General features: G+C 40.2%; 1 protein-coding gene across 1 annotated transcript in view; it reads right to left on the bottom strand.

Annotated features, from left to right (window-relative positions):
• LOC126456317 (E3 ubiquitin-protein ligase lubel) overlaps positions 1 to 27835 on the bottom strand; it is a 464483-nt gene that overhangs the window by 145986 nt on the left and 290662 nt on the right. Inside the window, exons 15-16 of the mRNA XM_050092068.1 lie at positions 8780 to 9043; positions 4845 to 5091 (exon numbers count right to left, since the gene is read on the bottom strand). Of these exons, the coding sequence (XP_049948025.1) occupies positions 4845 to 5091; positions 8780 to 9043 (511 nt within the window). The remainder of the gene's footprint in view (positions 1 to 4844; positions 5092 to 8779; positions 9044 to 27835) is intronic.

Here is a 27835-nt window from a genome sequence, read left to right as displayed (position 1 = left end):
GGCTGAAAGCATTGTTACCCTTTCAGAAAGCTGAGAGTACTTTGTCATGTGAGATGTACATTGCAGAACAATAGAGGAATGTAAGAACAGCTGGAAAAAATGTCTACAAATACGAAGAAATTAGTTCAACCTTAAACATGCAAAACTTTATTTCATTGTCCACATTAAATCCAAATAAAATTTTGTGATTTTGACAATATCCTTGATTGTCTAAATCAGGAAAAGCAAAGTCCTACTACAGCATTAGCATAAATCCATTGATGTTTATTATTTCTAGTCATACTAGGTTATTTGCTATACATATTGGCTTGTTTAGTGTCTGTGCTTTTCTTCCAGAAAGTTCTTGTGTCAGTTAAACATCATCTTTTAGTAGGGCACTATCAAGTACTTTCAACAACGCCTGGTAGTGCTTGGGCAGCACTCAGGATTACATGTAGTTGGCTGCCATGAAAGGTCATGTATTAAATATATGGGTACGGAAAGTAATATGTTTCTGAACTCCATATGTGAGCAACAATAATGCGTTACAACTGGACCTGAGAGCAGACAAAATGTTAGACAATATTGGTATAATAATGGAAGGAGCAGAACATGAACTATAACTTTGTAAATTGAACCTTAGTGACATATCTTATCCCACAATGAAAAAAGAACTATAACAAAAATTAAGTAATGTGAGTCTTTATCAACAGTCAGGGTTGACATGAACTATGAATTCAGTAAACCGAGATTCATAGAAACTATTTTCATCTCAGAAATCCCACAATTTTTCAACTAATAATATGAGAGCAATGTGGTCATTTCAAATTCAACCTGGTGTGACCTACAATCAATTATTCTCTGATGTTCTGATAGTCTGGTGCCCATTTTGTGGCTGTACAATCAGTAAACTGGACGTAACTCTTACATAATGAAGTCAGCTGACAAACAAATTGAAAGAAATACCTGTGAACTCGAAACTTCATACAAATTTGATGCAGAAAATAAAAAATGAAATAGAACTTTTATTCAAGAGTTCTGTGACAAACAGCTTCATGCTCACATCAGTTCATACACTACCATTGTTATTGATCTCCATTACTGTTACTGATGCCACTACTAAAGAAGGATGACAACTTTCTTGTTAAGCAATATAGAAAAAGAGAATAAATGTGAGACAATAATGGTGTAGTGTGAACTGAACCAAAAGAAGAAAAACATTTACGCCCATCATTTCAACTTTTATATAATACGATACACAAACAGTTTCTTAATTTTTTTAATTTTTGAGTTTCGTTACAATGTTTTCCCAACCAATAATACAGAAAGATAGAAATAACCCTTTACAAAGAATGAAACTAAAAACAGGTTAACTGAGAGTAAGTTTATTCAATGAAGTTTTGGGATTGCAGCCATGATATCTCAGGTGACAATCATGGAACTATCTACAGGTGAGTGTTTTGCACTGGAGATTGCTAATTCACATTGGAGACACATGCACAAAGGCAGCCAGTACATCAGTGACCTCTGTTGAGTTTCGCACCCTCTTTGGGACTGCTCTATCTATGGCATGGAAGCACATGCATAATGGTAATACTACAAGGGTGGTTTGAAAAGTTTTCGGTATCACCAAGAGAGGTCAGCACTAGCACAACGAGTTGTTCACAAGATATTCATTGGACTGTTGCCTGTAAACATGTGCCACATCAGTACTCTTGGAAGAGAGCTGTGGTGCTGACATGGCTCTGTCGTTGTTCCCGTGTAGTGATTTGCGAAGAGGAAAAAAAAATCAAGATTCGAGCAGTGGTTAAGTACTTTGTAAAGAAAGGTATGAAAGCAAAGGACATTATGCTGATTTCTAGAATACACTGGGGGACTCTACTCCTTCATATTCAACTGTTGTCAAGTAGACAAATGAATTTAAATTTGGTTTGGAAAGCTTAGATGATGATCTGCATGATGGTCAGCCAAGATGTGTCACTACTTCAGAAATCATTGCCAAAGTGCACAAAATGGTCATGGAGGATCACAGATTGAAAGCGCGTGAAATTGCTCACACTTGCCAGATGTCATCTGAAAGGGTATATCACATTTTGACTGAAGAATTAGAAATGAAAAAATTATCTGCAATGTGGGTGCCACAACTCTTGACGGTGGATCAAAAACACATGAGAATGGACGTATCGGAACAATGTTTGTCCCATTTTAGGAGAAACGAACAAGATTTTTTGCACCAGTTTGTGAGCACAGATAAAACTTGGGTGCACTACTACACCCCAGAGACAAAACAACAGCCAAAGCAGTGGAAACATGCTGACTCTCCACCACCAAAGAAAGCAAAGACAATTCCTTTGGCAGGAAAGGTCATAGCATCAGTGTTCTCGGATGCGAAGGGGATACTGTTTGTAGATTATCTCCCTACTTGACAAACAATTACTGGAGAATATTATGCTAACCTCCTGGACAAATTGCAGCAAAAGATACACGAAAAAAGACGAGGTTTAGCAAGGAAGAAAGTCATCTTCCCTCAAGACAATGCGTGCCCTTGCACATGCCATTGCCATGGCAAAATTACATGAACTAAGGTACAAATTGTTGCCACACCCACCTTTTCCACCTGATATGCCTCCATCAGACTTCCATATCTTCCCAAAACTAAAAATTTTTCTTGGTGGACCAAGATTCACTTCAAATGAAGAATTGATAGGAGTTGACATATATTTAGCAGGCCTGGAGGAAACTCTTTTTTGAGATGGGATCAAGGCACTGGAACATCTTTGGATCAAGTGCATTAATCCAAACGGAGACTACATTGTAAAATAAAAAAAAGCTTCGGTGATGATAGTACTTTTTTCCATACCATTCCAAAAACTTTTCAAACCACCCTTGTACATGTGCATACTCTGTCAAAATACAGGCTCCTGGAGTTAAAATTTAGATCTCAAATCAAGAAAATCAACCGTCACTAAATGTTTCATTAGTAATAAAATGTTTTCTTTCTGAAAAAGTTAATGAAATCACTGGGCCCCAGTCTAAAGCTGCCATCACAATTAATAAGATCTTCTGCCAAATGTATTTCCACCAGTTCCTTAATTACTGAATATCAGAAGTATCTTGTCATGGCAGAATAATCCTTGGACTGTTCTGTGGAGATACAATGCTTGGCTATGGCTGACTTACTGGGCTGCAAAAGGCGAGTGTGGCGATCATGTTCATTTCACTTTTCGAGCACTGTGCGCTTTGCCACACTACGAAGGTATTCTGTAGATTTCAGCCCTCCACAACAACAAATCATCCTTTGACAAACTGAGAGCAGCACAAGTTTTTATATGTAGGTAGAATATTACTTTGATGTTAAGTTTCCTTAAGATTTTGTCTAATTTTGACGAAATATTGCTGACGTATGAGAGGAATGCCCTGGACTAAAACCACTCCTTCTCCTCTTGATCTTGTGGGTGGTCACGTTTCTTCTTGCTTAAAGTTATGCTGATTTTATGTAGTGAATATCCATTATCTTTGAATGCAGATTTTTAGGTATTCCAGCTCCTTTGCAAGGTTATCCCCATCAGACACAAGATGCGCCCTGTGCACCAGCATTTGAAGTATGAAACTTCCTGGGAGATTAAAACTGTGTGCCAGACTGAGACTCGAACTCAGGACCAGCACACACTCCACTGCAGAGTGAAAATTTCATTGTAAACATTCCAAGGATGCTCATAGTTTGTTATGGGTGATGGCAGATAGAAGCCTGCAAATTGTACTTCCACACGACATTCTACGGATTAGTCTGCCATAGAAATATTGGACTAGACAAGATCCTTCTGGGATTCAATTATTAAGGAGTTGGTGGAAATACATTTGCCATAAGAACTTATTAATCATGATGGTGGCTTTCAACTGGATAAGGCAAGGCATCCAGTGATTTCTCTAACATTTTCCGAAAGAAAACATTTTATGCCTAATGACACATCTAGCAACAGATGATTTTTGGTGTCAAGTTAGCATTGTGAACTAGCAATCTCCAATGAAAAACACTCTCCTGAAGTTGGCTGAATAACTGCAAGCTGAAGTATGATGGCAAGAGGTAGGCATAATCCGGCTGCAATCCCAAAACTTCATGGAATACTCTTTATGCTGTCAAAATTTCAAGAGAGCAAATTTAATTATCTATATTGGTATCTTTTTACTTCGTTTATTCAAAGAGTTTGATCAAATTCTGAACAACAGGAGTAGACATTAGTCAAGTAGAAGTATGCCTAATGGCAGTTCTGGACAGCAGACTGTGTCTGTCTCAGTTGCTACTGAAAATGAATAAAGTAGAGAAAACTGCTCAACATACAGTTGAGTCGTACAATGGTCATCAGACTCAGGAGTTAGACTGAGAAGGAGAGAGAGACAGAGAGAGAAAGAGAGCTATATGGGCCCAGCACTTGGCCTATTACCTCCGTAGAATGGACAGTACCTGATACCTGAAAGTTTACCTATGAGTTCATGTGCCCATCTACCACTCAGTGCCACAGTTATATAGTTAGCAGCTTCTATACTCCTCCCATTGGTTGTATTGCACTCAGGACCTTCCAGTATTGAATCAATTAGTATTAAAACACAGTTACTATGCATTTATTTTATTTTGTCTTAATCAGCATGAATCATAATACAACTAGAAAACATTTTAATATATCCATACACCAGAATTATTTGCTTTCAGCTATACAATTTCTATGTTACACTGCAGTCCAAGTCATCATTGCAACAAGTCACTGATATTACATGAAAATCAACATGAAAATTGGTAACAGAAATACTTAGGATTTCTGTGAATCAAACTTAATTTTCTTCATAACATGTCACCTCTCATAACATACCTTCATCAGTTGTTGTGTGAGTCTTGAGGACAGGCTCAGGAATTTTATCAGGCACCCTCATACTAGCCTCAACATTCCCACTTTCATTATCAGTTCCTACAGGTGGCCCCCAAATTCTCATCAAGAAAGGTTTCAGTTGTGTCTTACTAAGTTCTAAATAGGCAGCCTCTAGATTTCCATGATTGGCTGTTAGAACAGTTACAATATCCTCCCTAGTAAAATTTCCACGTGCCATCAGCTCCGCATACTGAAAAAAAGAAAATATGTTTACTATTCAATTCAAATAACAGACTCTTATGAAGTAGGAAATAATTGTAAATTTAATATTTTATTGTTTGATTTTAATTCATCTGTTTCATTGTGGGTGACCTTATCCAGTTGATAATATCACTGCATTCCACTTCTCTCAGAATAATTCAAAGATCTTTAGGATGAAATAGTTAGAAGGTGCTTACACAATTGCAAGCTTGTATGGCACTTGCAAATGTGTATGTTGCCATCAAGCAGCTTGTGAGACACTTAGCACAAACTGCCTAGGTTTGTTTTCTGTTGGAGTGCAAAGGGACACTAAAGGTCAGTGGAGACAGCACTGTTGCAAGTTTAAAAGTGTCTACAGGCTTGAGAGTGATGTGGCTCACATACTGTTCAGGCAAGTTTCATTGCATCAATGTTTCCCCTGAGTGGCTCATGAGCCTTTGTGAAAACACTGCTTGCAAATATACACTCCTGGAAATGGAAAAAAGAACACATTGACACCGGTGTGTCAGACCCACCATACTTGCTCCGGACACTGTGAGAGGGCTGTACAAGCAACGATCACACGCACGGCACAGTGGACACACCAGGAACCGCGGTGTTGGCCGTCGAATGGCGCTAGCTGCGCAGCATTTGTGCACCGCTGCCGTCAGTGTCAGCCAGTTTGCCGTGGCATACGGAGCTCCATCGCAGTCTTTAACACTGGTAGCATGCCGCGACAGCGTGGACGTGAACCGCATGTGCAGTTGACGGACTTTGAGCGAGGGCGTATAGTGGGCATGCGGGAGGCCGGGTGGACGTACCGCCGAATTGCTCAACACGTGGGGCGTGAGGTCTCCACAGTACATCGATGTTGTCGCCAGTGGTCGGCGGAAGGTGCACGTGCCCGTCGACCTGGGACCGGACCGCAGCGACGCACGGATGCACGCCAAGACCGTAGGATCCTACTCAGTGCCGTAGGGGACCGCACCACTACTTCCCAGCAAATTAGGGACACTGTTGCTCCTGGGGTATCGGCGAGGACCATTCGCAACCGTCTCCATGAAGCTGGGCTACGGTCCCGCACACCGTTAGGCCGTCTTCCGCTCACGCCCCAACATCGTGCAGCCCGCCTCCAGTGGTGTCGCGACAGGCGTGAATGGAGGGACGAATGGAGACGTGTCGTCTTCAGCGATGAGAGTCGCTTCTGCCTTGGTGCCAATGATGGTCGTATGCGTGTTTGGCGCCGTGCAGGTGAGCGCCACAATCAGGACTGCATACGACCGAGGCACACAGGGCCAACACCCGGCATCATGATGTGGGGAGCGATCTCCTACACTGGCCGTACACCACTGGTGATCGTCGAGGGGACACTGAATAGTGCACGGTACATCCAAACCGTCATCGAACCCATCGTTCTACCATTCCTAGACCGGCAAGGGAACTTGCTGTTCCAACAGGACAATGCACGTCCGCATGTATCCCGTGCCACCCAACGTGCTCTAGAAGGTGTAAGTCAACTACCCTGGCCAGCAAGATCTCCGGATCTGTCCCCCATTGAGCATGTTTGGGACTGGATGAAGCGTCGTCTCACGCGGTCTGCACGTCCAGCACGAACGCTGGTCCAACTGAGGCGCCAGGTGGAAATGGCATGGCAAGCCGTTCCACAGGACTACATCCAGCATCTCTACGATCGTCTCCATGGGAGAATAGCAGCCTGCATTGCTGCGAAAGGTGGATATACACTGTACTAGTGCCGACATTGTGCATGCTCTGTTGCCTGTGTCTATGTGCCTGTGGTTCTGTCAGTGTGATCATGTGATGAATCTGACCCCAGGAATGTGGCAATAAAGTTTCCCCTTCCTGGGACAATGCATTCACGGTGTTCTTATTTCAATTTCCAGGAGTGTATATACACCTTGATAAAGTTTAGAATGTTGGTAGACTTGCCTCAGGGCTTTTTCAATGTAAAGTGAATCTGCAGACCTTAATATACAGGGTGTTTCAAAAATGACCAGTATATTTGAAACGGCAATAAAAACTAAACGAGCAGCGATAGAAATACATCGTTTGTTGCAATATGCTTGGGACAACAGTACATTTTCAGGCAGACAAACTTTCGAAATTACAGTAGTTACAATTTTCAACAACAGATGGCGCTGCGGTCTGGGAAACCCTGTAGTATGATATTTTCCACATATCCACCATGCGTAGCAATAATATGGCGTAGTCTCTGAATGAAATTACCCGAAACCTTTGACAACGTGTCTGGTGGAATGGCTTCACATGCAGATGAGATGAACTGCTTCAGCTGTTCAATTGTTTCTGGATTCTGGCGGTACACCTGGTCTTTCAAGTGTCCCCACAGAAAGAAGTCACAGGGGTTCATGTCTGGCGAATAGGGAGGCCAATCCACGCCGCCTCCTGTATGTTTCGGATAGCCCAAAGCAATCACACGATCATAGAAATATTCATTCAGGAAATTAGACGAAGAATGTCCAGATAGCGTGATGCAGTAATCATTTCGGATCTGAAAAATGGGCCAATGATTCCTTTGGTAGAAATGGCGGCCCAGACCAGTACTTTTTGAGGATGCAGGGATGATGGGACTGCAACATGGGGCTTTTCGGTTCCCCATATGCGCCAGTTCTGTTTATTGACGAAGCCGTCCAGGTAAAAATAAGCTTCGTCAGTAAACCAAATGCTGCCCACATGCATATCGCCGTCATCAATCCTGTGCACTATATCGTTAGCGAATGTCTCTCGTGCAGCAATGGTAGCGGCGCTGAGGGGTTGCCACGTTTGAATTTTGTATGGATAGAGGTGTAAACTCTGGCGCATGAGACGATACGTGGACATTGGCATCATTTGGACCGCAGTTGCAACACGGCGAACGGAAACCCGAGGCCGCTGTTGGATCACCTGCTGCACTAGCTGCGCGTTGCCCTCTGTGGTTGCCGTACGCGGTCGCCCTACCTTTCCAGCACGTTCATCCGTCACGTTCCCAGTCCGTTGAAATTTTTCAAACAGATCCTTTATTGTATCGCTTTTCGGTCCTTTGGTTACATTAAACCTCCGTTGAAAACTTCGTCTTGTTGCAACAACACTGTGTTCTAGGCGGTGGAATTCCAACAGCAGAAAAATCCTCTGTTCTAAGGAATAAACCATGTTGTCTACAGCACACTTGCACGTTGTGAACAGCACACGCTTACAGCAGAAAGACGACGCACAGAATGGCGCACCCACAGACTGCGTTGTCTTCTATATCTTTCACATCACTTGCAGCGCCATCTGTTGTTGAAAATTGTAACTACTGTAATTTCGAAAGTTTGTCCGCCTGAAAATGTACTGTTGTCCCAAGCATATTGCAACAAACGGTGTATTTCTATCGCTGCTCGTTTAGTTTTTATTGCCGTTTCAAATATACCGGTCATTTCTGAAACACCCTGTATGATCTAAGAGGTATAGAGAGAGACAAACAGCAGTAGAATACTTTGCATGTTTAGTGAAGTTTATGATTGATGTCTGAATTGAAGCTGGTATTTGAGAAAGAATATGAGGTAGGAGAGGACAGGTTCATAACATGATCATAATTGTAGAGATTTATTGATAGATCTCAGTAGTCAACTTTAACAGTTTATCAAACAAGGATAGTTAATTCAGAATATCAGTCACATAGCATACAGTCCATTAAAGCGTACCTTCTTCTGGCGCTGCTCTACACACTCAGTAACAGCTGCCCACACATTTCCTCGATGTATTCGTAATGCATCACGAGCTTCAGCAGCTGATATTGTTCCAATATTATTTTCATGTCTCTCATGCCCGTAGTTAGTGGCCAGAGTTACTACAGTATCAATCATATTGCGCCAGTTATCACGCAACCATGTAACTGGATTTTTCTCACCACAGTGTTCCATAGCCACTTGGAGATCTTCTGTTGTAAAGTTATGCATCTCTGCTTCCTGTTAACAAGATTCAAACACAAGTTAATGGTATCTAAAAGCCTTAGAAACAACATCTGTAAATAAATAATTGACTTTCTTTCATTCCTATATTGCAATATGCTTTAAGAGATCAGGTGCAATAAATTTACCACTAGAAGCCAAGATAATTCAGTAATTATGGACAGTACATTATGCTATTTTTGCATAATGTTTATATGATGAGAAAACAATATGCATTCAGAACACTGCAGTTCAAAATAAAATACAGGTGGTTTGGAAGGAAGTGCATTTCCACTTATGTATACCGAAGCTGCATGTGTTACTTCTTGAATCTAGTAAAAAGGTTGACAAGAAAGTAATATATCATCAAAGCTGAAGTAAAGAATATACTTAACTAACAGCAGCCATTATGTATAAAATAATAGTAATTAATTACAAATGGGAAGGACCAAGGAGTACATCAAGGGCATAATCAAAGGTGTAAGAAATGAAACAGGAAAAAAATCTTGGCCAAATGAATTTGATGTAAGGACAAGATAAATTATATTGTAAATTTACGCTGTTATGCAAGGTGAATACTCCAGGTAATGGAGTAGATAAAGTAAATATTTAATAGAGAAGGCAATGTGGGCAAATGAAGAAAACAGGAAAGTACATTGAACTGTGCAGTACTATACTAGAAAGCATTTTGAGATCACTGATGGAAAAGCTTTTTTAGATCACTGATGGACATTTTTGTAGAAAAAGCTGGCAGATACAAGTCTTTAAACAAAGATACAAACAGAGAAAAGTGTGTGAACAAAGAAGAAAGCAATAAAAGAAAAGACAAAATTTAGAAAGAAAAGGTTTATGAGGGAGAACAGATCTGCTAAATGAACAGAATGAAGAAAGAGGCCCATTAATAAGACAGCAGAGTTAGCACAAAAGCAAATGTATTGCCTAACAGGAGTGAAGAGCTGACACAAAAGTGCAGAGACAGAGGAGAATAGGGAAGTGGCGGTGATTGTTCCAGTATGATCAGGAAAAATTTTTTAGAACTGGAAATATCAGGTTTCTTGTACAATTCAATCAGAGAAAGAAAGAAGTATGGAACATGGAAGGCACTGGAATAGACGTAGTAAACAAAAATTACAGTAGTCATTGGAAGAATATGAATTTAACTCACTCCCTCTGTTTACATAAAATCAAAGTGTAGATTAAACACATTATTTCTTTAGGCATTCCAGGATGATTATTATTATATCCAATCAACTTAAAATGCTTGTTTGTCTCAACATTTGTTCATTATTTTTTTTCCACTATGTTATATTCATGTCACGAAGAAAGAAGAATGGAAAAAAAGTAAAGAAAGAGGAAAAACAATGACAGTTTAGGTCTATAGCTGAAAACATCAAAGAGAAAACTCCTGTGTGTTTCATAAAGAAGAAGTAAAATCAAACTAATGAGAGGACAAATGAACAGTATATATTTTGAAACAGTTGACAAAAACCATATGAGACAAATAAACATTCTTGAGTACATTCAAACATAGGGGACAAATTTAAAAAACATATTGTGATGTGGAACAAATTTTTGAAGATAGTGATGATGTGAGAATGAAGGGTAGAAACAGATTAATGAAAAACAAAATTTGTTAAAAAGTAACTAATGAATGTACAAACTGTCTGCAGTAAGATGAAAAGATCATGCAGTCTGTGAAACTTATATGTACACAGTTACTGAAGAGATGTAGAAATTATGGCTATGGTAATCAAAAGTGACCACACTACATTCATACAGAAAACATAAAGTCTGGAATGGATAAATGAAATTTGCATTAACGTCAATCAGTCCTCAGTTCTGACAAAACAAAAAGTGGAAATTTGTGCCAGCCTGATATTTTAACAAAGACCTTATGTTTTCAGAGTCAGTAATCTTCATTCATTGTGTTTTGTAGGTCTTATCATATTGTTATATTAGCATATGTCTCTTAGCTTGCTGTATTCATGCAAAAATATCAAAATTAGACAATTTTATTATCTTTAAAAGGTCCTAAGAGCAATTTAAATTTTTTGGCTTTTTGGATTTCATATTTGAAACTGTAAATTTGATGTTAAACATTTTATTTAGATGTAACATGCTGTCAGTTGTAAGGTAATGTATGTAAAGCTCATGCTCCCCCCCCCCCCCCCCCCTCCCTCCCGCCGCCTTTCCCCTTTCTCCTCTCCTCCTCTATTTTCAATACAGCCAGTTTATATTTGCCTGGCCAACATCATAGAGTAAACAAAGCCATTCATGGGTTACACTATAACCAACCAAACTGAGGCGTAACTGTCATATATATAAATTACAAAGAACTGTATGTGTGGAAGTAAAAGCACAAGCTCAGGTTGTGTCAAGGATGGGGAAGGCTTTTGTAATTGGCCAAGTTTCTGTGCTATACAGCATCACAGGCCTCACCACAGACTTGTAAAGCTTTCCTTTCATTCTACAGCTAACCTTCTTATCACACAGTACTCTGCTCAGTTTCCTCCAGTTCATCCATCCACTCTTTATCCTGTGCTGTATTTCGGCCTCCAGTCCTCCATCACTTTGCATATAAGAGCCTAACTATTTAAGTTTCTTGACCACCATCAGTTGTTTTCCTTGCAGGTTAATATATAGATCTTAAGCATCCTTTGAAAACATATACTCTGTTTTCACCCTGTTAATTCTCATTTATCTGCTTATCAGTATATCACCTAGAAAATTCTAAAATAAAACAGCTACATCAGTTGGACAGAAGCTAATATCATACTACTGCAAAACCAGTCAGAGGAAAGGGAAAGTGGCTGTATGTTAAAAGATAACACTTTGGTCTTAGAGCCTACAAGTCACTGAATGTTATGTTGAACTGCTCTTTGAATCAGAATAACCTGCCAAATACTGATGCATTAGATTTAGACACCATGTACAACAGTGACATACACTACCTTCAAAAACACATCACCTATCACCTATGAGGATTTAAACAATCATCTGGCCACTAAACAGCAGTGTTACTTCTTAACATGATAACAGTTTTTGCAAAACATTAAAATCTTGTGCTGATTTGATAGGACCATACTGATCTGTCTTTCTGTTCACTCAGTGACTCAAGGTGTAGCCTACATCTTGACTGAATTGAATACACTGTAATAACACACATCATAAAGTCTGAGATAAGTGAGTCTCCTCTAATTACAGGCCCATTTCAGTCCTTACAGTGCTTTATTCCAATGTATTTTGCCTTTTATTCTAATACCTTTAATGAACTGTTCATAAACTGTGATTTTTGCCCATGGCACAAGCACATAGATTGTAAATCAGCCAACTCAGACACAGCCCAGCTGATGGGGGAACAGTCCTACAACTGCTTCACAGCAACTAGCTCACATTTTATACTAGAGCAACTGGTATCAAAAGTAGACATCGTCACTTCACATCATAGTTATCTATTTCGTTCACAGCTGTGAGAAGATAAAACTGATCATGAACTGTTTTAGCTACTGTAGCCCATCTTCAGATATATAAAACATAAGAATAACTATAAAGAGCCAGTATCTCTACTTACGATAAATTACGAACAGTTGGACTTGCATTTGGGAGGACAACTGTTCAAACCTATGTCTGGCTATTCAGATTTAGGTTTTTCGTGATTTTCTTAAATCACTCCAGGCAAATGCCGAGATGGTTCATTTGAAAGGGCTTGGCTGAATTCCTTCCCCATCCTTGACACAACCTGAGGTTGTGCTTTTACTCCCACACATACAGTTGTTTGTAATTTATTTATATGACAGTTACACCTCAGTTTGATTGGTTATAAAAGATAATAAAATTGTCTAATTTTGATATTTTTCATGAATACAGCAAGCTAAGAGACATATGCTAATATAACAATATGATAAGACCTACAAAACACAATTAATGAAGATTACTGACTCTGAAAACATAAGGTCTTTGTTAAAATATCAGGCTGGCACAAATTTCCACTTTTTGTTTTGTCAGAACTGAGGACTGATTGACGTTAATGCAAATTTCATTTATCCATTCCAGACTTTATGTTTTCTGTATGAATGTAGTGTGGTCACTTTTGATTACCACAGCCATAATTTCTACATCTCTTCAGTAACTGTGTACATATAAGTTTCACAGACTGCATGATCTTTTCATCTTACTGCAGACAGTTTGTACATTCATTAGTTACTTTTTAACAAATTTTGTTTTTCATTAATCTGTTTCTACCCTTCATTCTCACATCATCACTATCTTCAAAAATTTGTTCCACATCACAATATGTTTTTTAAATTTGTCCCCTATGTTTGAATGTACTCAAGAATGTTTATTTGTCTCATATGGTTTTTGTCAACTGTTTCAAAATATATACTGTTCATTTGTCCTCTCATTAGTTTGATTTTACTTCTTCTTTATGAAACACACAGGAGTTTTCTCTTTGATGCTTTTCAGCTATAGACCTAAACTGTCATTGTTTTTCCTCTTTCTTTACTTTTTTTCCATTCTTCTTTCTTCGTGACATGTATATAACATAGTGGAAAAAAAATAATGAACAAATGTTGAGACAAACAAGCATTTTAAGTTGATTGGATATAATAATAATCATCCTGGAATGCCTAAAGAAATAATGTGTTTAATCTAAACTTTGATTTTATGTAAACAGAGGGAGTGAGTTAAATTCATATTCTTCCAATGACTACTGTAATTTTTGTTTACTACTTCTGTGAACTACGTCTATTCCAGTGCCTTCCATGTTCCATACTTCTTTCTTTCTCTGATTGAATTGTACAAGAAACCTGATATTTCCAGTTCTAAAAAATTTTTCCTGATCATACTGGAACAATCACCGCCACTTCCCTATTCTCCTCTGTCTCTGCACTTTTGTGTCAGCTCTTCACTCCTGTTAGGCAATACATTTGCTTTTGTGCTAACTCTGCTGTCTTATTAATGGGCCTCTTTCTTCATTCTGTTCATTTAGCAGATCTGTTCTCCCTCATAAACCTTTTCTTTCTAAATTTTGTCTTTTCTTTTATTGCTTTCTTCTTTGTTCACACACTTTTCTCTGTTTGTATCTTTGTTTAAATACTTGTATCTGCCAGCTTTTTCTACAAAAATGTCCATCAGTGATCTAAAAAAGCCTTTCCATCAGTGATCTCAAAATGCTTTCTAGTATAGTACTGCACAGTTCAATGTACTTTCCTGACGCAGAGAGTCAGCCTGAAGAGCTGGAACACCTCAAAACTGTATTCCGGAAAAAGGGGTACTCAGAACGGCAGACCAGACGCGCTCGCTGCCCCACCTCTACGGTACAGCGTGTGGAGACGGAAGAAGTCACAGAGAAAGAGATAGCCACTGCCTATATACCGTATACTGGCGCAATATCGGGGAAAATAGGGCGAATATTGAGGAAACACCGAGTAGGAACTCTTTTACCCATCAAATAAAACGCGAGCATTATTGGGAAGTGTCAAAGGCGACCTCGGTTTGCGGAAGGCCGGCATATACCAGATTCTATGTCAAATGTGGGGAGACTTTTGGACAGACAGTGCGCACCATCGAAGATCGTTGCCGAGAACATCAGAGGCACGCTCGACTTGGGTACCCTTACAAGTCGGCCGTCGCAGAGCGCTGTTTTTTTCCGAAAATCATGAAATGGACTACCAACTCGGCACAAACAGCGTTGTTAGAGAAGCTACCGAAATTCGCACCAGGGACGGACTCATCAACCGAGATTGCGGCTACAACCTCAGCAGGGCATGGGAATCAGCATTGAGTCTAATTAAGAAGACGCTCAGCAAAGGAAACGAACGGGAAACTAGGGCGGACGAGGCAATTACACCGACGCCACCACAGATGCCTACGCCAGCGTCTCAGCGACCGCTGATGCGCAGGCGCGGACCACGGAGAGAACGCCTCGCGAGGGGAGGGGATTTAAGACTGCCGTCCACCCTCAGGAGCTCAGTTCGTCAGCGCACCTGATGATGGCGACATGTCTGATCGCCGAAATATTGTGCCCTTTGGACACTATGGACCGGCAGTACACCCGTCGACTTTTCAAGCAGGAAATACGCAGGGAGAAACTGAAGAATCATACATCCAACATTAATCCATGCTGAACATCTTACATCAATGGGATGCTACATTTAGAATAATCACAGACGCAGATTTAGAGCACTTTCTGATAATCTATAATTAGTTACCATACTGCAGTGTCCATATAAGGGGCAAAAAAGAAGGCAAGGGCCAGTTGTAAGTGACACTGAATGTTGAGGACACTGGAAATCATATTATTGGCTCACTACTCATAAAACATTGACCCTAATATAGAACACACAGAGTCACAAAGCACAAAAGGTATTTGTTGTACCAGAAAACGATACGTGGCTGTGACGGGTCACCTGGAAAACAAATTTCACTTATTTTGGCAGGACAGTAGTTCAAATGCCCATCCAACCGTCTACATTTAGGTTTTCTGCCATTTCTCTAACTCACTTCAGCCAAATGCTGGGAAAATTTCATTGAAAAGGAACTTCTGATTTCTAATGCGCTTTATGTTAACATGATGTTAATCTTCCAAAGAACACCTGAGTGCACATAACATGAAAATTCTTCTTGGAGTTCAAAATGTAAGCATTTTTTATTTCAAACTGAGCTGTGTACGAATGACAAAATTCAGTCCTTACAATATTTTTGCCAGTCATTACAGTCCTGGGTTTTTTGCTCTATTCATACTTGTTTGTGTTCTGGAATTGCAATTGTATTAATGTTTATGTTTGTATTTTTATTTCGGCCACCATTGATTTGCACCTAGCCATATAGAAGTTTATGTGTGTTCTACAGAACCCTGTATGTGTACGTACTATTTACTCTATATTTTGATCCTTGTTTAAACTTACGATGCTTCCTCCTTTGATGCTTTGCTTATCTGTTGTATATTATATTATGCTTTCAGATGGTTGATGATGACAATTAGTCAAATATGCAACTGCAACCACCAAAATTTGTTGACAGTCATAAACAAAAATTGGCATGTTCTAAAGAGATATTAAACTTGATGGTTCGTGTGTGGATGCTAATGAAAATATAAGCAATGGAAAACGAAATTGGCGATCTTCTACACTGATGTTTAACAATAGCAACATTTCATTCCAGTTTAATGGATTTTTGTGAACAGTTTTAGTGAGGTTTGGAGATGAATTCTGGAAGAGCATTCACATCAAATTATTTTGGGAAACCATTAAAAAACTTGGCTTAAGATGATCATACGACGGTTTCAGTGCCACACACCCTCAACAGAAAGACCACTGCAGTGTTGCCGGACCCAATTTTTTCTGGAGATGGAGCTTAAACATTTTGGATGACACAAGATAAGTTTCAGAAACTATGGTATCAATAAATTGGATCTTTACATTTACTATTTACTTTTACCAGCCCTAAGTTTTAGATTCCGGTTCTAATTGCATGCACACACAGCAATTAATATGAGGACCTATCTTGCTGCTTCTAAGACAAACGTAAACGTTGCTCTTTTTACTTTTGGGTTTATATTTCGTACCATGATTTACCTTTTTAGCGCTGTCGTCACATATTCAGAATCCAAATTCGCACTCGTATCTATACACGTCCAACCATCCACCACTTAGTACAAGCTTATGGTGTAACCTGTAGACACTCACAAACCACCCAGTGTCTTTTATGCACTTAATCATTTACCCTCTCTTCCTTTGTTGAACTGGGAAACGAATGGAATACTTTGTTGGGTAGTGTTTGTTTCCCATGGATAACCTGGCCTTTGCCTCCAAAAATACTGTAGCGCAGTGGCAGTATTTTATTAATGCTACGTATCGTTTCATTGTATAGTGACGCATCGCTATGTTTTATGTACCGGTAGCAGCATGTAATATTACTACGCTACAAATGGTGATTAAATTTCGGCTGCACGACACACTGAAGCGCAATTTACTGCTAAATGAACACAGATCACTGTTCCCACAGCTACAGTTGTGAGTTCAAAAAATATAATAAAAGAAATTTTCATTTTTTGGAAAGAATTTTATTTAATCATGTACATCAATGTTATCACCTTTAAAATCAGTTACATTAGATATTACACAATTATGCCACACTTATGGAATTCTAGCTTTGGGATAGCTTCTAGCTCTATGATGCGTTTTAGATCACATCTGTGTTTGTAAAACGACGGCCCTGTAAGATCCACGTTATTTTTGGGTTCAAAATGGTTCAAATGGCTCTGACAACTATGGGACTGAACTTCTGAGGTCATCAGTCCCCTAGAACTTAGAACTACTTAAACCTAACTAACCTAAGGACATCACACACATCCATGCCTGAGGCATGATTCGAACCTGCGACCGTAGCGGTCGCGCGGTTTCAGACTGTAGCGCCTAGAACCGCTCGGCCACTCCGACCGGCTTATTTTTGGGGAACAGGAAAATGGGGTCGTGTGTGCGGAATATGGAGGCAGAGACATCATTACAGTATTGTTTTTGGTCAAAAATTCACGAACATGTTAACTATGAGTAGGTACATGATAGTGGTGCAAAAAACATGAATTGTTTCGCCACAAATCCAGACATGATTTTTTTTCTTTTCACTGATTTTGTACGTAAGGTCGTTCGACCTTGTGACAAGAACTCATGCTACACTACGCCGTTAAAATCAAAGAACGAAGTTAGCACAAAGTTCACATTTAACAGAACTTGTCAAGTTTTTTTCGATGCTGATGATCCAGAAAGGTCCCACTGAAACAAGTGAGCCTTAGTTTCGACTTCAAATCCTTAAACAAATGATTCGTTCATCAGTTATGAGACGATTCAATAGTTCTGCATCGTCGTGGACGTCATATGACGACTGCTGAGCACCTTACATTCGCCGATGTCGTTGTTCAAAATTCAACAACTTTTGGACAAATTTAGATGTCACGCGATTCGTCAACAGCAACTTTCTGACTGTGATTAGAAGATAGTTCTTAACTTTTTTTCGCGGCTTTATCGGTTGATGACATGCTGGAATGTCCAGGGGAATCGTCATCTTCCCATTTGTGACCTTCATCGAAATCCTCATACCACTCTTAAACCCTTTTTTGCTCATAGCAGACTCATCAAAAAAGTTTTAAAACTTTGCTGCCCTTTATTTCGTTCCTAGAGCAGGATTTAATACAAACTATCTGGTACATTTTTATATTAAAAATCATCGCCGATTTGACAGCTGAGAAAAGACTAAATATCTGATATGGCTAACATTGTGCAGATACTTTTCAGACATGATCATCAACAAAACAACGAAAAAATTGCGCGTATCGGACTACACAACGAGTGAAGTTGCAAAATTCCCGTTATTTTTAGAGCATACTATTAAATTTGAATTAAGCGAGTCTTCCCCCCTCCGCAAAGTGCCTCTCTCCGCACAATCAACGTGCGATGCTGAGTTCCTTTTTCCGGCTTCCTCTCGCAAATCAGCAACGATAATGTAGTGCTTACATTATTTACGAGGGTACACATCTTTGTCCTTCAGTGAAATTCTGTTGCAGAAAAACCGAGAACGTCCTAAATGATATAACAGGATGCAAGTGACTCCCCCACGAACGACGTAGCAGGGCAACTCCACTCTCTTCCAGTTTTACAAAATTTCGTATTTCCTAGAATACTTAAAATTGAAGGATCTTCAGAAATTTCGGAGTACCTAACTGCCTTACTGAACAATTAAACCAACAGAACTACATATGCAAAATTTCTAACATCATCTTGGTTACAGTTTCTGGGAGCTGCTGTGTCCTCCGATGATACGAAGCGTAGCCTACACAAACGGACGCCGAGCTGCCTAGTAATCTTATGCAACTAACTGACAAAGAGCAGGGCCGCTGGGAGTGGGCGGCACGCCTAGGAGGCGGCAAATGCAGCCAAATCGCTTTGATCGGATTCGCTTCAATGTCTCCATATCTGCATGACACAATTATTTAATCCTCTCCTAAGAAAGCAGCCTATATCTGGTTGTTCGAATTAAAATACGAAACGTCTGTATGTTGGAACAACATTTGCAACTGCGGGTATTCCTACTTGCAAAGGATCGTCTCAAATGGGGATTACTGAGTAGAAGGTGGCAGAGTCGGCCTTCAGATTCCGGTTCCTGTACACAGAACCGCCGCGGCTTCTCGGTGGGTGCGTTTGACTGACGAAACTCAGCTCTCCATTCACTTGTTCCGAGCCGTTAGAACGATACACAAAGCCGCACATTGTTGATTGCTGCAACTTGAGAATGCTATCAGTGCATATTCTTTTTAGTTTTATAAACTATAAGCGGAGAAAGAAGCGTCCATATGGTGAGTACGGTTGTCTATTTTAATTGTACTAATTTCTAATACTAAATATTCCCTGTTTTATAGTTCCTATTTTAACACTTAAATTGCAGACAGCAGTGTCTATACAGAACTTTAAACACTCGGTCAGACGTACAGTTCTCCCTAAGTGCCACAATTCACCTTTGACATTAGAGATTAAATTTTCGCTGCGATCAGTTAGGCTAATGTTACTCTAATTTCCTTCCCTACTGCGTTTTCAGAGTGATAATATTTTTATTACTAATGCCACTTGGAAAACTTCATTTATACGAAGGAAGTAACTGTATGAACGAAGGACTTTTAAACAATAACAGCACAGTTAATTCTACAAATAATGTAGGCATGTTTATCTCCTTTTAAGGACGGAGGAAGTAATATTTTGCCAATACGGATTTGAATCTTGTGGTAAACTTACTTTATGAAATTTTGGCAGTAATATAATCGTGATTTCTAGTTTTCTAATTTCTAATCTATCATAAATAGGTTTGTGTATAAACTCAGTAGCCTTGACGAATTTTGCCGCCCTGTAGGATAAATTCAGTGTCCCCGCCCCGTACTAAAAACTAAACTCCTCGCGTACAGGCTATGAAAGCCGCCGTGTCATCCTCAGACCACAGGCGACACTGGATGCGGATATGGAGGGGCGTGTGGTCAGTACACCGCTCTCCCGGCCGTATGTCAGTTTGCGAGACCGGAGCACCTGCTTCTCAATCAAGTAGCTCCTCAGTTCGCCTCTCAGGGGCTGAATGCACCCAGCTTGCCAACAGCGCTCGGCAGACCGGATGGTCACCCATCTAAGTGCTGGCCCAGCCCGACAGCGCTTAACTTGGGTGATCTGACGGGAAACAGTGTTACCACTGCAGGAAGGCCGCTGGCCCCCGCCCCGTACACCTGCATATATTATGTAATTTTCAGTCGTTTTGTCATTGATACATGACTTGCTACTTTTACATATTACACTGTCTGACACACACGAGCTTTTGATGTCATTATCCTACGTCATTACTATCAGAAATATCTTAAACGAGTTTTTCTCCGTTTTATTTATATACCAACACGCGTTGGCAAAGAATTGACGCAATTTTAATGTGATTCATGGCTTGCATTAGAAGATAAATTGTATAATTTTTTACGAAGCTTACAGTGTGCTGTAGTACAGTAGAACATGATCACCAGCCGCCACTGGCTATAGTCTCAAGATGCAGCAGTGCATTCAAAGGAGAGGTGACTTCCGTAACAGACGATCAACATCATAGAAACATTATGTAGCGTTTTTTACTGGTTGCTTATCGTCTCCAGTACATCGCCGATATTGTCATTGTTTAAACCAACCGTATACAGACGCAACGTCAGCGAAAAGTAAATCCTCATTTTCCAAGAAATTGGTGACACTATTTACTAATGTTAAAACAGAACAGTAAGTACATTCCGTATTACGTTAACATACATAAAACTGGTTTCGTATTTACATAGAGTAATTCGCTCCGCGTTACTGGCTCTGTTGCCAATTGTAACCTAAATTAATAAACTCTTTGTAAAAATTAATAGACATTGCATAACGTTATCGACCACGTTTTGAATTCAAGTCACTTATACGGCGGGAAATCAGTGAGAGTGTCAGAAGTGGAAGGAAATATATATATGCTCTAAAATGCCTGCAGTTACACAAAATAAAGTATTATAGGACAGAAGAGTGATCATTTCATGTAGTTGAAAATTTGTTCAACCAAGTACCAACAAATAATTTCATTAGATTCACCCAAAAATTGTTCCAGGAACCACAGCAAACAAAAAAATCTTCTGGAACTCAGTTTCGTAATCAGAAACGAGATAAGGAAAGGCAGAAACAAAAACTAGCATTTTCTATCACGAAATTTTTGACCAAATCTGTAAACGACGTTTAAGAAACTCTTGCTTCTGCCACGTGCTCGTCTGAATCTGACACTATGGAAGCAAGGGAAAACAAGTCATGTTACGCTCCTACTCCCTCTGATGGTCTCAACGAAAGCACTAACACATGTTATGTTGCCGCTGAAGAATCTTCAAGCAGTACAGCGGCAGTTTGTGAGAGTCTGACAATTAGCGAAGACCCGGGGCTGTGGCGTCTTAATATTAGTAGAGATCTTGTTAAACGTGGTTCTGTTCAAGTACGTAATCATACTTATCCTGTTAATAACGAGGTAAGAACGTTTGCTGACACTATTACAGACATCAATCTAACGGCGAAAAAGTTAAAAGAGACTGGCTTCTTTACTCGTTACCAAAGGATTCAGTGTATTGTTTCTGTTGTAAAATGTTTGGAAAAAGTGTAAGTAGTCTGTCTGATATGGATGGATTTTCAGATTGACAGCATTTATCATCGACTCTGAAAAGAAACGAAACAAGTGATTCCTACAATGATAATGTGAAGTCATGGGTACAATTGAATAATATGTTACAAACAAAGAACATTATAAATCAGATGCAACTAAGACTAATAGAGAAGGAAAAAAGACACTGGTGTGATATTCTAGAAAGGATTATTGCTGTTATTAAGTTATTGTCGCGACAATGTCTGGCTTTTTGCGGTTCTTCCAAAAAAATATATGAACGTGATAATGGAATTTTTTTAAAAGCGGTAGAGAGATGCTGACATCTTTTGATTCAGTTGTGCGGGAACATATTCGCAGAACTGAATCAAAATCTGACTGAAGTCTGTTGGGTATTGCCCGCTATATAAAAGATCACATTCAAAATGAAATTCGTGATTTACTAGGCACAATGATGAAAATATTTTGAAGAAAGTAAGAGAATCTAAATATTTTTCCATCGCATTAGACTGCATACCAGATGCAAGCCATACAGAACAAATAACAGTTATATTTAGGCATGTTTATCTAAATCACACAGACAAGTAAGTAGAGATACACTGACTCCCAGCGAGGAAACAATGGGAATCCAAGAGAGATTGACTAAGATCCAGAAAGTGGTGAAAGAGGCAGCAGAAGACATAGTCGGTATGAGAAGAAATGCAAGAACTGAGTGGTTTGATGATGAATGCAGGCTAGTAATAGAACGTAAAAATGCAGGAAGACTGAGAATGATACAGAGAGAAACAAGGAGAAACGTGGAGGTGTACAAAGAATTAAGATCCAATGCCCAAGGAATATGCAAGAAAAAGAAAAAGGCATGGCTGAAATTAAAGTTTAAAGAGATAGAAGAATTAAAAGAACAGAATGAAACGAAGGAATTCTATCACGTCGTGGTAAAGATGAGAAAAAATTTTACAACCCGAACGAAATGCAGGCAAAAACAGAAACGGTGAGATAATAAGAGATGAACAAGAAATATTGCAGAGTTGGGCAGAATATTTTAAAGATATGCTCAACAAAAACTCAGATCAGGCCCCAAGAGGTACACAGGAACAGGAAGAGAACAAAGTGGCAAGAGAAATTGAAAGGGATGAGGCAGAAAACCCAACAATGCTGGAAGTGGAAACAGTAATAAATAACCTAGAAAATAACCATGCACTCGGTGAAGATGGGATCGTGTCAGAACTAATAAAATCAGGGGAACAACCTCTAAGACGTGAAATATTTAAACTAATAAAGAACATTTGGATAAATGAAAGCGATCCAGAGGAGTGCAATACAGGAATAATATGCCCAATATAGAAGAAAGAAGAAAAACTCAATTGTGAAAACTATAGAGGCATAACCCTAATGAATACAGTAAATAAGATTTTCTCTGGAGTGCTGAATGAAAGAATAAAGAATACCAATGTGCATTCCGACCAAACAGAGGTACATCTGACCAGTTGTTTGTTGTTAGAAAAATAATGGAAACATTTTATGAATATGATATAGATCTCCACTTCCTGTTCGTTGACATTAAACAAGCTTTCGATAGTATTAATAGACGAGAATTATATAAAGGGCTGAAAGAATTGGCCATCTGTGATAAACTGAGAAGGTTAATCGAGCTGACAATGAAGGATACAAAAGCACAAGTAGACGTGAATAACAGAATGACCAGGCAGTTTGACTTAGAGGATGAAGTGAAACAGGGTGATGGCTTCTCTGCGGCCCTGTTTAACTTAGCACTGCAAAGTATCATACAGAAAGTAGATAAAAGAGGAACAATAATGATGAAGTCCAGCCAGATATGCGCATATGCAGATGATATTGCCATCGTGACAAGGGGTGTAAGTAACATCACTTAAAGAAATATATGGACAAATGGAAGCAGAAGGAACAAGAATTGAACTTACTGTAAATGAAAGCAAGACAAAATATATGGTTATGTCCAGTTCTGAAGCTATAAGAACACCACAGGACCTGAAGATCTCTGATAAATGCTTCAAAGCTGTTAGATGCTTCCATTATTTACGTGTCCTTTTAACCATTGGTAACAGTATGAGACACTGTATTAGAGGAAGGATACAAGCAGGAAACAAAGCCTGTTATGAAACCTAAAGATACTCAAGAATTCTCTAATTACAAGAACAGCTAAATTGAGTGTATACTGTTACTTTGTGCGACCTGTTGCCACCTTTAGATCAGAAACGTGGACAATGACAGAAGCAGACAGTGACAGCCTAAGGGCATTAGAAAGGAAAATTTTACGAAAAATCTATGGGCCTGTGAGAGAGGCAGAAGGCTGGAGAGTGAGATACAATCATGAAATGCAAGGGCGTATATAAGGGAAAGATACAGTGAAATTTAACAAATCTTAAAGAATACTTTGGTTAGGACATATGGAGAGGATGACGGAAGAAAGGATGCCCAAACGAATAATGAATGCCAGACTGTGTTCCACCAGAAGGAAGGGAAGACCAAGAGCTAGATGGATGGACAATGTGCTGGCTGATCTTGCCAAGACGGGCATCTGTGGATAGAAGAAGAAGGCTGAGAACAGAGAGATATGGAGGAAGATTGTTGAGAAGACCAAGGCCCACCAACGCTGTAGTGCCGAAGAAGAAGAGCGTGAAAAAAAAATTGGGGGGGGGGGGGAGGGGGGGGGTCGCGGCAAAATCTGGTTTGCACGCGGGCGCCATGGGGATAAGCAGCGGGCCTGTGAGTTACTGCGAGCGTCCAGAGAGGGTGCAACAAGGCGAGGACTGTCTTATGCTTCCGTCTTACGTCATACATATAGTTCCCAAGACGACATCCTCTGCCATACTCAGACATAAGCGACACGCGGTTCCACTCAGCGGAATTGTGGCCATCGCGCAGCTTGGGAAGGGTCTTCGTCTTGCTCAAGGTTTTCGAGTGGGTCTGCCTCAAGCAAGCCATGCCGCCATAAAATATCTTCGGCGCTAGGAGCAGTTCGGGTTCCGCCAACGCGTCGACAGAACATCAACTTCTGTGGCTGGTTGAAGCCTTTGGTGCGATGGAACGCCGCGAGTATCTCGGTGCTGTGTTTCTATAGCTCGTTCGCGGAGAAGAGACAACAGAGGTAAACATTCTGAATCACGTGCTAGTGACGTCACATTAACAGCTGTTGCCAGGAATAGACACAAGCGCGCGATTCCTTCAGTGCTCTACTGTTAAATGTGTCGCCGAAATTGTGTAATTGTGTGCATCGTAAGTAAGGAAATGCAAGCATTACACAGGTTTTTTGTGCATTTTGTCTTCTACTTCTGTACTGATATTTTCTCTTCTGTTTCCTCCAGTGTTAAACATCAAAATGTTAAGCCCCTAAAAAGCTAGTGAGAAGCTCAGCATTAAGCAGTTCGGAGAAGAAAATGATTCTGAATGTGTACAAGACAGAATGTAAATTACTTTCAACGGTAATAACATCAGAAATTGTTGCTAAAACTACACATTCCACTGGGGTCGGCGGCTCGTCTGTATATCGAGTGCTTTGCGGACATAAATCTAATCTCACTTTGAAATCACCAAAGGAAGACAGGACTCACAAAAAAAAGTCAGAATGTTGACGACTTCGACAGAAACGCCATAAGGAGGAAAATGCACGTTTTTCTTTCGGAGTGAACTGCCTACCATTGACAAAGTCCTCGCTTCCGTTATCGAAGATCCAGATCTGCCGGACTTCAGAGAAACAACATTTCACTCTCTTTGAAAGAGATAAATTCCAGGTACGTTAATCGTGGGCCCAAAAGCATGCTGATGGACAAAGAAGAGATCATTCTATGGGAAAGTCGTTATTTAAGTGCTATATAATCAGCACGCCGGGAAGGTAGGACAATTTATTACCCGAACGAGACCTGGCTAAATGCAGACCGCTCATACGCGAGAAGAAATCTGGATAGATGATTCAATATCTTCAGCTAAGGAAGCCTTTCCGTCTTGTTTGTCTACAGGAAACAAAGCGCCATCTGGGAAAGGAAGACGACTAATAATAACCCATACTGGGAGCGAGAAAAGTTTTGTGGACGAGATTGTGTGGACTTTCGAGTCGAAAACGACATGTGACAACAAGTCTTTCGAATCTATGTTTTCCAAAGTTATTTCACGCCTTGAGGATCATTGTGTTATTGTATATGATAGTGCACTATATCACTCTCACAAATCGGAAAAAATTCCGAACAAAGACTCCAGTAAACAGAATATTATAAACTGGATTTCGTCCAAAAAAATCCGCTTGAAAATGGTATGTTGAAGCGACAGCTGCTGGCAACCGCCGAGGAAAACAAACCAGCTCATAATGCGTAAGTTGTAGATGCTATAGTAAGTTCAGTAAACAAAATACAGGGTGTTTATAAATGAATATCAGGGTTTAAACACTTTATAATATTTATTACATTAAACTTACAGTTATATATGATATGTCAAACTAAAGAGCAACTCAAACAGTTTTACCAAGAACCTTATAAATGTCCAATGTGAGCACCATTTGTCACACGGCACACATCAAGTGTTTTTTGTGCCGTATCCCAGCGGAAAGTTTATGGGCCTTTCTTTTTTGGTGAACCTACTGTAACTGGCACTTCTCACCTTGATTCACTGGAGCAATGTCTCTTCCATCAGTTGGAAGAAGCCAGAGAACTTCATTTTCCGGCAAGGTGGTGCGCCACGTCGCTGGCATAGCCACTATCAAATTTCTTTGTCAAAGATTTGATCAAAGATGTTCAAATGGTTCAAATGGCTCTCAGCACTATGCGACTTAACTTCTGAGGTCATCAGTCGCCTAGAACTTAGAACTAATTAAACCTAACTAACCTAAGGACATCCCACACATCCATGCCCGAGGCAGGATTCGAACCTGCGACCGTAGCGGTCGCTTGGCTCCAGACCGTAGCGCCTAGAACCGCACGGCCACTCTGGCCGGCATCAAAGGTGTGATCAAATAGACAAAGATCTTTGACGTGGCGCTAAAAAGGGGTATTACACTGTCATCATATTTTTCGTCAAAGTTCAAGATGGCTGACAACAACAACTTGTTGTTAACCGCAGCAGTTGCGTGTACCACAATTGCACTGTCTGCACATGCGGAAGAGAAAAGGGGAGGGGAGGAGACGTACGTGGGTGAAGCCGTCGGTTTTACAACGACACAATAAAATCAGTCAACAAAACTTGTTATGTTGAGCTTATAGTGGAGGACGTCAAATTGTACATCGATTACTTAAGAACGGATGAGCATACATTTCTGTATGTGCTCAGTGAAGTGTATCCTCATATCACAACGCACAATAATCACTTAAGAACTGCTATATCTGCAGAAGACAGGCTCACTGTGACACTCCGATTCCTTGCTAAAGGAGAGGGTTAGATTAGGTTAGGTCTCCAATCTTCTTAATCTATTTTTGTATTCAGGGTGCCTCACGTTGTAAAGCGCCTCGACAGCTTCATACATCTGTATTAATTTTGTAGTTGTCGGTACACACCAATTGTATTTACCAGCAATGTTTATAAAAACACTACAGATGACAGAACACTGCAGCGATGCTAGCGCTCCACGTGGTAACATGTCACATTGCAGCGAACAGGAGACAAGCGACTTCTTTGATCAAATCTACAGTGAGGCCCTAGATTTGATCAGATATTTGACGACATGTGACAAATTTCCCTACTACACCATCCAATTTCTTTGACAAAGATATTGGACAAAGAAATTTGATAGTGTAATACCGGCCTTAGACGAATTGAGTATAGATGTCACGTGAACGTATGACAGCTTCTGGTGAGCGGACCTCCTATTGGACAGCTCAAGATGCCGGTGTCCTGCTTTCCTTTCATACGCACATACCTAACGGCAGGACCTGCCATGTGAGGGCTGAGTCTGGACTGTATACAGTTCGTCACAACCGAGCAGACGTGCCACAGGGCTCGGTTATAGGACCGCTCTTGTACACACTCTATGCGGCAGACTCAACCAAGGTGGATCGCATCCAGCTAGCTTTCTACGCTGATGATACGGCGCTGTACAGCGGGAGTATGAACGCCGACACCTATCGCCACCGATTGCAGGTCGCTGTCAAATCCCTCGCCGCGTGGGCC

This window comes from Schistocerca serialis, chromosome 2, assembly GCF_023864345.2.
Source record: "Schistocerca serialis cubense isolate TAMUIC-IGC-003099 chromosome 2, iqSchSeri2.2, whole genome shotgun sequence".
Lineage (NCBI taxonomy): Eukaryota > Metazoa > Arthropoda > Insecta > Orthoptera > Acrididae > Schistocerca > Schistocerca serialis.
The sequence above is the reverse complement of the archived record's forward strand: the minus strand, read 5'-3'. Positions and strand labels throughout refer to the sequence as shown.